This window comes from Danio rerio, chromosome 16 (assembly GCF_049306965.1).
Source record: "Danio rerio strain Tuebingen ecotype United States chromosome 16, GRCz12tu, whole genome shotgun sequence".
NCBI classification, from domain to species: domain Eukaryota; kingdom Metazoa; phylum Chordata; class Actinopteri; order Cypriniformes; family Danionidae; genus Danio; species Danio rerio.
Window position 1 is genome coordinate 32,720,001 of NC_133191.1, and position 16,019 is coordinate 32,736,019.

Here is a 16,019-nt window from a genome sequence, read left to right on the forward strand (position 1 = left end):
TGGAAGTCTATGGGACGGTTTCTAGGGTCCAAAAGTGGTTGCTAGGGCGTGGCCAGAAAGTTTAAAGGGGGTCAGTCATTGGCAGTTTGATAGTCTGAGTTAAATGAGCCCAGTTAGAAGTCTGTGTGACATTCTGATGCGGAGTTATGAGGTCACAAAGTTTGGTCCAATGTTACGTCTATGGGATTTTTCAGACGGTCCCGGGACGTTTTTCGGAAAACCGAAAGTCGGATCAGTCGGAAAAGATATAGCAACTCGAGTCAGAATAGTTCGGAGGTCTGACCCGAGTTTGATGGTCATAGCTTGAAAGGCCTAGGACGAGATAGAGTTTAATTTTTAGTCTCAGAAGAAGAATAATAAAATTAATAATAAGTTTAATAGGATAACAGTAGTCTGGCTTGCTACACAAGCCAGCCTAATAATAAGTTTAATAGGATAACAGTAGTCTGGCTTGCTACACAAGCCAGCCTAACTAATAAATACAAATGTTTTAGTGACAAATATAAAAAAGACTGAAATCAAACCCATATCTAATAGTTTTTTTTACACTTGTTGGCTGCATGATAGGGCTGCACGATATTGGAAAAATACAACATTGCAATTTTTTATTATTCTGCGATGTATATTGTGATATGATTGCCATTTCATTTGAAAAAAGTTAAGCATTTTAGATTGGTTGAGATGATTTTATAGAGAAGCATAGATAAATAAAATTTTATAAAAGATACATTTGAAATACAGAATGTTTAAATGTTAGGTATAGTAATTAAATAATATAAATTATTCAATAAAATGAATCATTGTAAAAGTTACCAATGGTACAATTTCTTAGCCGTGAATGCTTTCAAAATCACAGTCACAGGCCAGAAAACACATAAAAATTATAACTCAAAAACATATAAGCTGCGTCCCAAATCGCATACTTATGCACTATTCTACGCCATTTTGTAGTATAAATAGTGTAAGTAGTGTGTTCACACTGAAAACTCTAAAAATATTAAGTGCACTTTAATTAAGCCGCTAAAATGAAGTGTGTAAAGATGGTCACTTCATGCACTCAACGACCGCAGGTTTGCTTACGTAGCGGAAGGGGCGGAGCAATCGGGCGCACACATTGGATAACTATTTATTTTGGATGTTCAAAGCAAAAATCTCCTACGAGAGCGATTATAGCGCCTCCAGTTGGTGAATGTGTTTATACTCACGGCAGGTATTATTTGATAATTCAGTTGTTTATTTCACTGATTTGGCGACAGTCAAACGTCATTAGGGAAACATTTTGAATTTCCGCTTAGTAAAAAAAACATTAGTGTTCCATTTGGGACGACACTACATACATATACTATCCTGTTGAGTGTGTAAGTGCATAAGTGCATAGTGTATAAGTGCATAGTGTATAGTGTGCCATTTGGGACGCAGCCATAGACTCACTCAGCATTGCATATCCTGTGATGTGACTATTGCAAATAATCACATTGCGATATCGATGCTGAAACAATATATTGTGTTGCCCTACTGCATAAACATTTCAAATATCTTTTTTAAATGATATGTTACTTCGCAGACCCAACAAATGCATAAATGTGATCGGCATGTTATAAGCTAATATTCATAAACAAAAGCTTTTAATCAAGCATTAAGAGGAATAGTAACTGCACACAGTCTCTTTGGTCTCTATAGTGTTAAATAAACCCATACAGGATACCGGTTAGATTCTGCCTTTGTTTTGAACAAAGAATTGTTTGTGACTCACGGACACTTCAGGGTGCAGCATGTAGAATTTAGTTACTGTGTCTTTACAAACCTGTTTTTCTGCAATCTGCTTTCTGACACAATTGCATGCAAATGTATGAGATTTAGCCAGCACAACATGCATTAATGAACTGCCCCTTGTTGACACACAGTCAAGTCATGTGCAAAAAAATAAATAAATAAACGGTCGTTATGTTAATGGAAGAATAGACTAAGCAATGTATACTGCAGTCTGTGTCGTTAGCCCATTCTAAAGGCTGTTATGCTCCTTACAGTTAAGCAGGCTTCAGTCTTTACACAACCACATGATTCTTCAGCTTAGTGCAAAGCCAGAGGATCATTTAAAAGGCAACCAATCAAATGAGGAAATGAAATATGTAGGTTCTCAAATATTTACCTTTCTGTAACCTTCAATATCTTGTTACGTTTTGCTGTTTTATTGCAATACCTGAAGGCTGGTTGGCTGTTTTTCTGTTCAAAATAATCATAACAATACACAAGAAGACAGGAATGTGAAGGTGTTTTCTAGTGGTCATTTATCAGATGTTGAAAGATTCCCGTCATGAAAAAAATTCCAAATGTTTTTTTAAGCTGGCATTTAAATCGAAATTGAAGATTTCTATCAAATAATGAAGTCATAGGGTGGTTGGATATAAAAACAACACCTGGGGATTTATTGAAAATCTAAACATTGATATTGCACCTTGCCCAGACCACACCTTTTAGGAAATTACAGGAATAATGATATCATTATGAAAGTGATTTTGATCTTATCTTCCTTAAGGATATAGTAGTAAAATTAAATGAAAGTAAACTGCTTTTGATTAGGACAGTTTGCATAAACTCATCCAGATTATCTCATATTAGGCATGGGACGATAACGTTTTTAAGGTATATTGTGATCTGGAAAAGTCGAGGTTTAAAAATGTTAACATTTTCTGCAATACCGTTCCTAAAATATGTGTACAATTTTTTTTGATTTATTTAATTTTTTTTAGGACAACAGTATCTCCAGCAGAAAAGATATACAAAGTGCTGTTTTAAATTGTAAAAAACAGATTTTTTTTTAATACAGCAGAAGTCAGTAATTCATTCAGTCTGACATGTTTACTGTTCCAAAATATTTTAAATGTTTTTTCAAAATAAATATATTGTGTTCAAAAAGAAAAAAAGTTTTTGTTTTTTACCCAGACATTTAAAAAGAATTTATTTTAGAGCAGTAATTACAATACTGCGAAACCGTGATATTTTTATCCAACATTATCATACTGTCAGAATGTTATACCGGCCCATGCCGGTATCTCATATATTTAAAAACTAATAAATGCTTATATTAAGTTGAACAAATGTGTCGGGAAACACTTTTACATTCCCAAATAAAAAACAAAGAAAGCTCTTAAATGCCCATTTTCACCAATTCTTATGCAATTCATCTTTATGTTTTAGTATGATTGTGTTGACATTACAAACAAATTTCCAAACCATACCCCAAACCACCCTTTTTAGGTGGGATTTGAGGATGCGCAGTTGACATTGGAAAACACTGATTTTATTATCTAAAGAAACCAAATAATGACATTAAATGAAACAAACAAAAAAGTTCTAGTGAGAAATCCCCTAAAAGACTTCTTTTTAAACTTGAAAAGATCTAACTGAACCGGAACATATGAATGGTAGTCTAAATGTAAGTTTTTATTTTTAGTATGCACACTTTTAGACTGCTGATGTCTAATACAAAATGAATGTTTTTTAGGAATCCCAGGACACAAACTCAAACCCAGTGCGGACAGAAGAGGCCAAATTGAAAGCGAAGTATCCCAACTTGGGTCAAAAGCCAGGTGGATCTGATTTCCTGATGAAGCGCCTGCAGAAAGGGGTAAGTAAAATTCAGCTTACTCTTTTCATTTTCACTTCCACTACTGCTAAAATTACCATGATTTATATAGACATAAAAATTCCAAGGGGTTGGCCTAAATAAACAACCCACTTTGCATTATTTCATAAGGTAACTTCTTAAAAGGAAGTAAATCGTATTTTCTTTGTTCACCAGCAAAAGTATTTTGACTCAGGAGATTACAATATGGCCAAGGCAAAGATGAAGAACAAACAGTTGCCTGCTGCGGCCGGTCCAGACAAGAATATCGTCACCGGTGATCACATTCCTACCCCACAGGACCTTCCCCAGAGAAAGTCCTCACTGGTTACAAGTAAACTAGCAGGCTAACGTAACTCACAGGTTTTGAAGAAACCCTCTTACCAAACTTCCAAAACCTTCCCAGACCCTCCAGACCAGCTTCACCAGGACTGGTTACCGTTATTTTTGAGTTCTTTTTTTCATTTGCGTGTATAGTTTCGCTATCTTTTTCAATAGGTTTAACCAAACCCAGCTCTGTTACCCTCTTCAGTGTCCCACAAACGATAGTGGAAAAACGAAACCCTTGGTACTCCAGGCCCCAGTGGAGCATGATGCACTTTACTCTGTGTACCCTGTACATCAGTGATTTTACGAACAAACCCATGAAGACAAGCTTTTAAAAGTGTCAAATAATTAGAAAATGATCTAAAACTGTTTTAAAAGGCATTGTTTAATCTAAATATATACATAGATAATACTTGACAGTTATTGGCCCCCAGATATACTTCGGCACGGCAGCCCTCAAATTATCACAGCGACAAAATAATGAATGTTTCGTGAGTCAGTGAAAACACGTGGTCAACACTACAGTGGTAAAGAGTCCATCCACTCTTCTACCTCTCTGTAACGGCTGCTTACGACTGGATTGTTTTACTATTCTCAGCGTTCACCTTCCATGGTAGGATCTGAGCAAGCGGTTTCAATCAGGCTGACGAGATTATCGTAATCACAGCATTTGTGTGTAAACAGAATGTTGTAATCCACTGATAATAGCACAGATATGGCACGATCTTTAAAAAAGGGATCTTGTCAAAGCAGGCAGTATAAGTCAAATTTTGCATCGTTTTCAAAAAGTAGTGGCTATAAGTGTTGAATCTTACAGGCATCTGGAGACATTCAGCTTTCTTCTACACTAAAGGCAGTGTATTTATCATTAAAGGGATTAATGTGCGATTATTTTGTGATCTCCAACACCTATGTAATGTGATGCACAGAACCCCTTTGATCATCTCATCTGAGAAAATGATGACACAATCATGTCGTCTGTTTACAAAATGAATCTATCTGATCATTCATATCCGTGTATACTCTAAGGAAATGGTAAAGGATATTTGCAGAACAGAGCAGCACCTGGTTCAATATTTGTATACTTGTCAGAACTAAATAGTAAGTGCAATATTTAAGGGATAGTTCTGCCTAAAATAGTTTACTCATGAAATCATGTTTCTTGTTAAATATAAAAGAAGAAATTTAGAAAAATGTTAATACACAGACAGCTGTTTCTTTCCTAATATTGAAGTCAGTAGGAGATTTTTGTTTCTATCAACATTTTTCAGGCTTTCTTTTTCTTATGAAAGAAACGGTAACACTTTACTTTAAGGGGTTGTTCATGAAACTATAATAATCAAGACCTGCATGAATATGAATCAGATTTTATGCTTATGACAACTGTGATTAACGGCCAATTCACAGGGGGCTTCAGTGTCAACGCTTGACAGAGGGCGTGTCTAAAGTTTGGCCTGACGCGATCGTCATAGCAGCGTCAGCCAATAAAATTTGTTCACTATCGGCTGCTGTCTGAGCTGGTATATATACATAAAGCGATATGATTGGCTGGTGTGTCCGTTGGTGCTTAAAAAGTTGTGAAATTCCCAACTTCTGCAGCAAGCAACGCCGATGAATCCACAATGCAGTTTGGCAATGCCTGACGTCACTCATTCAGAGTGAATGAGAGGCGTTTACCCTGACGCCTCGTGTGAATGGGGTGTAAGTGTCACTTGCTCAGTTTGATCATTTTAAATGCAAAAGTCACAGTAAGTATGTTTACATTCACACCAGTAATCGGATTTTACGATTAAGACAATACTCTGATTAAAAGTCTTTTGATTAATCCTATCAAGGTCATAATCTAACTAAACAGAAATTGAATTAAGACATGTGGAGTATGCTGATTTCAGTCGCATTATTGTGCAGTATAGACATGTAAATACCTTAACTTAAACTATTACTATTGCGTAGGATTTTCGTCGTATTTTGCGTCAGGGTAGTCTATATACATGCACAACTGTTTGACACTATTCTCTGCACCTACCAAGTCAGTGAAGGACCATAGACACCTGCATCGTAGTTTTTTTCCCCATATGCTGTGCGATATCAAATTCCATTAAAATACATTCTTCCAGCAGTTCATACTCGCGTCCAATACCTCGTTTGTCACGGAGGGCATGCATGAAATGTTTCTAAATAAAAGTGAAACTGCCGAACTGCAATCAAAGTTGACAAATTAAAAATGAAACACCCAAAATTACATGAAACTCTGAGAGAAATGTGGATAGCGTGATGATGCAATGACAATAATCGAATTATGTGCTCTAACATGTAAAACGAGATCATGAGACGAACAATCAAAAAGCAACTCATGTAAACACCTTAATCATATTAATGTCTTTCTCAGATTAAGGCAAATAATTTGATTACTGATGATGCCCATGTCCAACATAATCATTGTTTGAGATGGCTTTATGACAACTTGAGAAACAATAACTTGTCTTTCTCTTTGTCATGACAACTTGACATTACTAAGACAACATAATGCTATGAACACTTATAAAAATTACAGTAATGATACTTTTTATAAAAAATTGATTTGAAAAGTGAGCAGAAAAATATTCATGACACAAATAGAATTTATTCATGATGTTTATAATAGATTTAGGACAAATTATGTTTTCTTGGTATGTCACAATACGTCACATACAATATTATTTGGCCAGGACACCGGGGCTGCACCTATACTCTACGAGAAGTGCCATGGGGTTTTTAATGACCACAGAGAGTCAGGACCTCGGTTTAACATGTCATTCAGAAGACGGCGCCCACTGACAGTATGGTGTCCCCTTCACTATTCTGGGGCATTAGGACTCACTAAAGGCTGATTTATACTTCTGCGTCAAACACCGGCGTATGCTACGGCGCTGACGCATAGCCCTTCGCTGTGGCCGTCACTGACGTGCACCTCTCAAAAAATGTAACTACACGTCGCAACAACGCGTAGCGCTAGCTCTGTGATTAGTCGGCTTGGTAGCGCTGACGAGTCTGGGCGGGACCGAGAGCCACGCGAATGGCGCGAACCCAATGTAGCGATTTTTACAAGTGTGGAGTCCCATGAAGGAGCTCCGGATGGAAAGTTTTGTTTTGTGTTTACCTCATAGTTAAAGTTGCTGCACGTCCGCCGGTTGCTGCCTCAAAATGAGCGAGTTTGAGCCACTTGTACATCCAGGAAGTGTTCAGGAAAGCAAAACAGAGGCGAAGAAACTCGACACAGAGGAACAATTACACCTCACTGCCCACTAGCGTTTCGGAAGTGTTAATGCAGACCAACAGAGACAGCACGCAGAAGCATAAATGCGCCGTGAGTTACGCCGGTCACTTGACGCAGAAGTATAAACCAGGCTTAAGACCACTTCCACTTCCACGCTTAGCTTCAGTGAGTAACCGGTCAGGGGCTGCAGGGTGATATGGCTGTAATGTATTTGGTAATGTTATGTTGTCATAACAAAGACATCTCCAACAATGTCACCTTTGCATTTAGAATGACATGACTGAACTAAAACACTTAGAGACAGTTGTCTTATGCATGCAAAAACATGTTTACAAAGGTGTCATGACAGTCTTATAAACACACCTTTCAAGTAAAGAAGTTCATGCAGATTGGAACAAGTGCAGTGTAAGTCAATTATCATTTGAGTGAACTATCCCTTTAAACCAACAAATTATTGGAAATATTACCCATAGATTGCTTTGATCAGCAGCCTTTTATCATACTTCAAACCAATATAAAACATTTTAAATTGACAATTTTCAGTATATTGTGATTCATGTTTTTTTCTTTGCTTATTATTTATGCTTTTGAATTGCATTATGGGATCTTAATCTATCCTCCAAAAGCTTTTGATTTTGAAACGTTTGAAAAAGTATATGTATTGACATTTTAAATAGTTTAAACTGATATATTGTCTGGGATTGTGTCGTAAATTATGGTACAAAACCTGGTAATAAGCTGTCAGTACATTTTCATTTTTTACAGACTTGGTTGTCTATGAAATGTAACTTAAAAAAACTCTAAAATGTCAATAAAAGTAGTTTTGTTAAACTGTAGTGTTGGATTTTTAACATGAAAAGTGGACAGAGCAGAGATAAAACTCCCATAATGCAATTCACAACCGTTAATAAAAAGAAAACACTTGTGAATCACAAAATACAGAACCTGTTAATATTTATACAGTGCAAAAGTAACCTTGGGGCATTATTATATGCTCTGTCTATGACACTAAAAAGAGATACTTTTTTCTAAATATTTAGCAAAGTATCTTTCTCCAGAGGACACAAATCGATAAACCTCTGTAGTTTGAAAAGGTCTACGCAAAGCTGTTGCAAGTCAATGGAAACTTTGTAATGAATACCAACAGCTCATTTATTCCAGGCTGTAGTCTTTGGACACTCCTTACAGAGTCTTGGTGTGAGAGAGAGCAAACCTACACTCACCAGTTTTACAATCCAGGATTTGCATAGTCTAATCAAATCGCCCCTTCGAAAACGACATTCTCGCTAAACATGATGCGTGAAGATTTGAAATAAAATGTTTAGCCTTGTGACATTAACAAAAACAAAAATAAGCATGTAAATATTGACTAAAAAGACTAAATACTGTATTATCACTATGAAAAGTCTCACTATAAGGTGAATTGCGTGTAAGGGATTGAATGTGTTTTTTCATACATGGTTGAGGTGCTGATGGCAGTTGGCAATACATCAGGGAAAAATGATGGTCTTGCACTTAGTATTTGTCACTTGAGGGGATGCGTGGATGTACAATGTTTCCTTTGAGGAATGCGTTCTTGCACAATGCTAGGAGATAATCTTATTTTGTGCTGCAGCCAAATTGTAAATAGTCGAACTGTGCATCTGGTGTCATATTTGTGCATTTTGTCTCGCATTATCTGTCTGAGTTGTCGTTAGAAAATGTATTGTTTCCCGTATTCCCAAAGTTTGTCTTTTATTTGTTTATTATTGTGTGTCTCTTTGCTTTGTAATGCAACACGTTGACGAGAATATCATCAGTTCTAGAGTGAGAAATGTAAATATGGGAGACTATTGTAATTAAAGAAAGCTTTTTAATTAGATGGATTACATTTATGGAGATATGAACTGAATACTTTCCACTTTAATGTGACACTCATGTAAGATATTAACTCTAAACCAACAGCTATAACTATCTCTATATATGGACACACAAATGATATATTAATGATTTGCTTATTTTCTGAAGCATTTGGTGTTGAATTATTTTATTTTTGTGCCCCATTTCTATATTTACATTTATTGTTTCAGATGTTTTGCTTGAAATAGTTTGTGTTTGACAATGAATTTGCAGAAGTTTCCAGAATCATCTGGTCTCTTACAGTTATAATTGCATCACATGTAAGGATGGGGAATCGAGAAGCAAAGATTGATGTTTGAAATGAATATTGAAGCTATGTCTGAACTTCAAATAAAATTTTACATTAATAGCAAAAAATAAATCAATTGTGTTGTGCTTTTTATTTTTGCTGATTAGATAACGTCACTTGTTTATGTAAGCTTTGTGTGTTTGTCTATTAACGCAAGTAAATGAGCTGAATAATCACATCTTTAAGGACACACATGGACATCTTTTAGTTGTTGTGTGTGATGGCATCATCAAAAAGTAAATATTAAATGTTTTGTTGCACCAAGAAGAAAGGAAATTGAAACTGATTTAACTTCTACATTTAGTCAGTACAATCATAAGCACTCATATTGAAACATGTTTAAAGATTTTCATAGAAACGTTATTAATATTAAAGTTTTGTTAAATGTTTGTTTTGTTTATCTAGCAGACAACTAACTGTTTTCCATTTGAATGTTTCTTTTAAAATGTAATTCATGCCTGTGATTCAGAGCTGGATTTTCAGCATTATAACTTGTTGCATTGCATGATCTGTCATTATGATTATAATGAAACAAATAAGAAATAACATATTTTGTAACATCTTGACGTATTCGAGTTCTTAATCAGTCAAGGTATTATTTAAATATTTTAATGGCATGTTTGAATATTAATAAATAATGGTTTTCACTAAATATTAAGCAGAAGAAATGTTTTTTGAGCAGCAAACTGGAGTAACAATGCTGAAAACTCAGTTTTGAATCACATGATTAAATGCACTTACAATGTTCTTACTGGTGCTGGAAATCTTTATAAATTGACATTAAATTCAGTGTTTTCAAGGTTTGAAAAGTGCTTTGTTTTCAACTATAGTGCTTAAAACTGCTTGAAAATGTAAGTGTGATTCTTTCTAAATATCATGTTGCTACAGTACATTGGTAATGATGTTTAAATATTTAAATACATTAAATAAGCATTTTGCATAAATTGTAAACTCTGGCATCTGCCAGTTATTTAATTATATGTGCATGGAGAGTAGTGCTTCATGAGTGAATAATGCATGAAATAAATTTAAATTTAAGATAAAAGATGATGTTTGAATGAATGAATAAAAGCATTTCAATATTGGGGTTAGGGTAAGACTTCCATGAAAATCTTTTCCTTCAAAAATTATACTGTAATATTGAGTAAATATCATTTAGATGTGATTAATATAGATGTATGTAAATACTGCAATATTGAATACTATAACAAATAGCATCTGATATGTGATGAATATGTGGATGTAAATGTCATTTGCCACAATTGTAAAGTGCTGAAAAATGAGAAAAATGCACCTGGAAAGTGCATGGAAATTGCTTATATTTGACTTTAGAAAAGAACGCTGATTGTGCTAACAAAGAAGAAAATTTTAAATACTATTTAACAATATTACTGTTTTACATGTATTTCAAATAACAATTGCCTTGATAAGCATTGGCACAACATTAAAACATTTAAATGTTTACAAAATCTCTTGTACAACAGTGTTAAGTGTTCACATTGACAGTTTGTCTTGTGTGTAAAACTGAAGATTAGATTCTGAAAATTTATTATTCCTCACTATTTGCTTTTATTTATTTATTTGTTTGTTTGTTTATTTAATGTTCGATTAGTTCTGCTTTAAATGAATAGTTCACCTAAAACTAAAATTCTGTCATCATTTACTGACCCTTCTTTTGTTCCCAACCTGAAAAACACAAAGAAGATATTTTGAAGAAAACTGAAAACCTTTATTAAATGAGGTTTTCCGTCTATGGAAGTCAACAGTTACAGGTTTCCAGCTTTATTAAAATGTGTTTTAGTGTTCAACAGAAGAATGAAACCCAAAAAGGTGTAGAAATTTGGGGAGATATAGTTTCTGTCAATATAGGGGGCTCCGCTTTTAAACCCAAACACATGACATAGATCTTGTAAACATCTCTGAGCGTTCATAAACAGAATATTGAAGCTAGCCTATGTCTGAACTTCAAATAAAAAATTACATTAATAGAAATAAATTGTGTTGGACCTTTTTATTTGTATAATTAAATAATGTCACTTGTTTATCTAAGGTTGTATGTGTCTGTTAATGCAGGTAAATGACTTGAATAATCACATGCGAACATCTTTTTGTTTGTACATTATGCCATCATCAAAAAGTCAATATAAAATGTTTTGCTGCACCAAAAAGAAAGGAAATTGAAACTGGTGTAACTTATGAATCCAGTCAATACAATCTTAAACACTCAGATTTAAATAAACATATTTATTATAAAAATTGTTTCCATATGTTTTTTAGCAGACAACTATTTGTCAGAAATTATTATAATGAAATAAATAAAATATTTTGTAACTTTATAAATCCTCACATTTCTTGCAGATTAGATTCTAACTGTTTGCTTTTATTTATTTCAAAACTGAAAGTTCTGTCATTATTTACTTGGCCTTCACTTATTCCTAACAACAAAAGTAGATATTTTAAAGAGAGCTGAGAACATGTAACCACCGACTTTTATTGCATTAGTTTTCTTACTATGGAAGTCAACATGTTTCCAGCTTTATTTAAATGTGTTTTAGTGTTTAACAGAAAAAGAAATCCCACAAAGGGTCAGAACTAGTTGGTGGGAGACCTTAATATTTTCATTTGTGGATGAATCACTTTAAGTGGTTTAACATGTTCTGTTCTTTGTCACTAGAGAGAGCTCTCTCTACAATAAACGAAAATTCAAACCAAAACAAACGACACGGAACTTGTAAATATCCATGAGCGTTCAGAAACAGAATAATCCTTAATCCCTGCAGAACTCCTAGAAATGATATTATTTTAAATATTATTGCTCCTGCAGATGTAAATCCAATGCCCCTCGACCAAGAGAATGTAAACATTTCCAGTGTCACTGGTTTGAGCCGCTTGAGCTCGCTCGCTGTATGAGAGAGACGCTTTTTACGTGCAAGAACACTGATAGGTCAGCCTCCAAGCCACGCCTTCTCAAAGAACATTAAAAGTAAGACGCCCAACGGATAGAATCTTTCGAGAAGAAGAAAAAATGTAGAGTTGTTTGGATATTTATATTTACTTTAAAAGGAAGCGGTTTCACCCCAAATTCATCTTCGATTGATTTGATTAAAGGCGTTTATGTGGAATTGAAAACAGAAAATGTTCGCTGGAAGAAACAACGACAACGGCTTTTGGCCATGCACTGGATTACAAAGCAAACCACTGGTTATTCCAGAACTGAAAGCGCATAACCAGTTTGCGGTGGACTCTCTCCAGGGCTCGGTACCGTCCTCGCCTTCGGACGAAACGGGGGATTATCCCCCCACCGCCCTTGACATGGACACGCGGGAGATTATTGACACTTTCTTAAAAATCTTTACAGGACTCCCTCATTCTAAAAGTGGACGAAAACAAGTACTGTCAACAATGAGGCGGGTTGTGGACAATCTCGCGGTGAAGCACGAGCTCGCTTACAAAGGTATTTTCTTTTGCTTTTCTGCAAGTAACGCTCTGTTTCCCTTTCACTCTTTCATAATGTTTAGTGGTTGATAAGTCCAGTTAAACATTATTTAAATGACCTGCCTCACCCTCTATACACGCACCTGGCCTGGCAGGTTGCTCCACTTTATGCCACGTATAGTCGTTTATGATTCTCTGGACTCTTTCAGGTATGATTGCACGGCTGAATCTGGAGCAGAAAGGAGAAGATGTAAGTTTCATCAAGCAAGTGGCAACAGAGCTCTTTAGCGATGGCACCACAAACTGGGGTCGTATTGCCAGCCTGCTGACATTTGGGGCAATGCTGTGCAAATACCAGAATGACAGAGGACATAGCAAGTATGTGAGGTTGGTAGGGGAGGAGATCTCGTCTTATCTACTTACAGAGCAGCGGGACTGGATACTCAGAAACAAAGCATGGGTGAGTTTATTTATTCCCTTTTACAGGTCTTTTATTTTTAGTTAGTGTATTTATTTTCATTGTTTGTATCCTAAAGTTGACTAATGTATTCATGTTCTTCCCTTTAGGATGGCTTTGTGGAGTTTTTTCATGTCCCGGATACAGAGGCAGCTGTGAGAAACACACTTCTAACAATTGGTGGTGTGGCTACATTAAGTGCAGCACTTGCCTATTGGATACGGTGAATCCATATGGACTTTCTAAAAACTAACAAAACAAAGAATGGATTCAGAACTTTCAAACTATTTTTGTATTGTTTTTTTTTTTTTTTTTTGAGATCATTTTCACCATTTTTCCTTTTCGAAGTGCTCACTGTATTTAAAAACTGGTTTAAACCTTTATTTGAGAAGTTAAATGCTATTTTTGTATTAAAAAGTAAAATTTTTAAATCATTTCCAGCCGTTCACATCTGAATTGTTCACCTACCAGGGATTAACACTTGCAACGCCAGTTTTTTTTTTTTTTTTTTTTTTTTTTTTTTTTTTTGTGTGTGTGTGTGTGTGTGTGTGTGTGTGTGTGTGTGTGTGTGTGTGTGTGTGTGTGTGTGTGTGTGTGTGTGTGTGTGTGTGTGTGTGTGTGTGTGTGTGTGTGTGTGTGTGTGTGTGTGTGTGTGTGCAGTTTACATATCACAATCACATTTGAAATTGTACATACATATCCACCAGTGTTCTTTAAAAATAATGCAAAATTTGATTAAAACTAAAAATGTCTGTTGCACCCACACTATAACTGCATTTACGTTGACCCCTTTTCATATAAATATTAGAATTATTTTATGCAATGTATTGCACAGATAACTTCAGGTGCTGGCTTTATCTGATGAATGAGCTTTAAAGCTTTTATCTAAAAGCTAATGGTGGTTCTGTTTTGAGTGCTACTTGATAGCACTGTGATAGTAATTAACCACACAAGGCTGCTTAAACTTTTGTCTGACTGATTGAAATATTTAGGGAAGTTTGAGAGCATGTTCTCCTCTCTGAGCTTTCTCTGTGAATTTACTGTTCTCTAAACTGCCAATTAAACTGATAAGCTAATAACTGTATTTTTTTCTCTCTCATAAATTAAAATATCCTTCATGTTTCGTCACAAAGATTATAGTAAACTGTTAGCCCAAATGTGCTTCATTCAGCTCATTATGTATAACATCAACAAAGTCTTGCTTCAATAGATTTAATAGTCTCTTAGTTCTGTTAAAGGCCAAAGATTTAACATTTCCTTTTTTATACACTCATTTCAGTCTCTGGATAGTAATACTGTGCTGCAGAACAAATTCAGACAGCTGTCAGAGTGAAACTCGCTGGCACAATGAAACTCTGTGAATACATGTGAATACTTTTCAAGGAGAGGAAAATACATGTATCTGATTTCAAAGAGTTCATTGTGTTGCTGGGTCACATTGCTAAATCACTTGCTACTCAGGGGATGTTGAGAATAATAAAGGGATAGTTCACCCAAAACTGAACATTCTGTCATCATTTACTCACCCTTGTTCCAATCCTGTTTAAGTTTCTTCTTGAACACAAGAGGATATTTTGAAGAAAGCTGAAACCATTGACATCCATATCCAGGTTTTCAGCTTTATCTTGTTTTGTGTGTTCAAAAGAAATTTAAAGAACTTTTGGAACCACTTGAATGTGAGTAAATGTTCATTTTTGGGTGAACTATCCTTTAAATATTACATAAATATACAAGCCCCCATAATAAAGTATTTTATAAGGCACTTCTGTAATCAATAACCTCAGGCCCTGCTATTATAATCTAGTTTGTCTCAAATAGAGATTTCTTTAGTGACTAAAATGACTGATTCTGGGTAATAATCATACCTCATTTTTTTAGAATTTGAAGTAGACTGTTCTGTAGCAGGAAGCATGACGTTGAGAAAATGACCTCAGTGTTCGTCACTGCGTTCAGGTCCTTCCTTTAAAACATAGGAAGTTTCTGAATCAATTGCTCAATCTCTTTGTTTGCTGTACTTTTTGCCTCAGGGCTCAGGATGTAGCCTGTTTGGTTTGTTTTCTAATGTGGAAGTAATGGCTATAACGTAATGTTTGTTAACATTATGAGTATGACTGTCACACAGTGGAGTCGTGTGATAATGGAGCTCACACTTCTGCACTTTTTAGTGCTGAATGGTCGTGGTTTTAAAATCACGAGGCTACTTTTTTTTTCTCTCAATTCAGTGAATGAAAACAGACATTTGTGGTCTGCTTTTGGAAAGACTCACTTCCTAAGTGAAAATAATTACAGCATATAACATCATTAAAGTTTCCAACATGGCAGCTCATAATAAACTGACATATAGCGTTAATGTTTTACTATATTCATCCTTGTCAGTAGAAAATACCAGGGTAGCGGATAACAGTCATCTTTATCAAATTAAGTATGTGTAGATAACTCAACGTACTGAAAGTAATTCTACTTATTAAAAAAAAAAAAATGAGTTTTGAACTCAGTGTTGAAGATGATGAGTTAATTAAATACCTCATTACTTCAACTTAAATGGATAAAATTCACAGTACTTCTGTAGTTTAGTTCTTTAACTCAAATGGTTTGTAGCAGTCAGTTTCCTCAAATGGTTTGAGTTGCATTAACTTATAGTGCTTAAATTGCTTTGTTTACTCAAATGGATTAGTTCACAGTACTCATTAGGATTAGTTTTTTAACTTAAATGGTTGGTTGCAATTGGTTT

General features: G+C 35.1%; 2 protein-coding genes across 2 annotated transcripts in view; both read left to right on the plus strand.

Moving 5' to 3' along the window:
- ensab (endosulfine alpha b) overlaps window positions 1–4,112 on the plus strand; it is a 28,722-nt gene extending 24,610 nt beyond the window's left edge. Inside the window, exons 3-4 of the mRNA NM_001256731.1 lie at window positions 3,506–3,628; window positions 3,803–4,112. Of these exons, the coding sequence (NP_001243660.1) occupies window positions 3,506–3,628; window positions 3,803–3,976 (297 nt within the window). The 3' untranslated portion in view covers window positions 3,977–4,112. The remainder of the gene's footprint in view (window positions 1–3,505; window positions 3,629–3,802) is intronic.
- An 8,295-nt stretch (window positions 4,113–12,407) lies between these two features.
- Window positions 12,408–13,719, plus strand: mcl1b (MCL1 apoptosis regulator, BCL2 family member b). The gene is given in 3 exon segments (NM_194394.2): window positions 12,408–12,850; window positions 13,041–13,291; window positions 13,399–13,719. Coding segments are annotated over 3 exon segments (687 nt in total). The 5' UTR covers window positions 12,408–12,531; the 3' UTR covers window positions 13,516–13,719.
- Window positions 13,720–16,019: the final 2,300 nt, after the last annotated feature.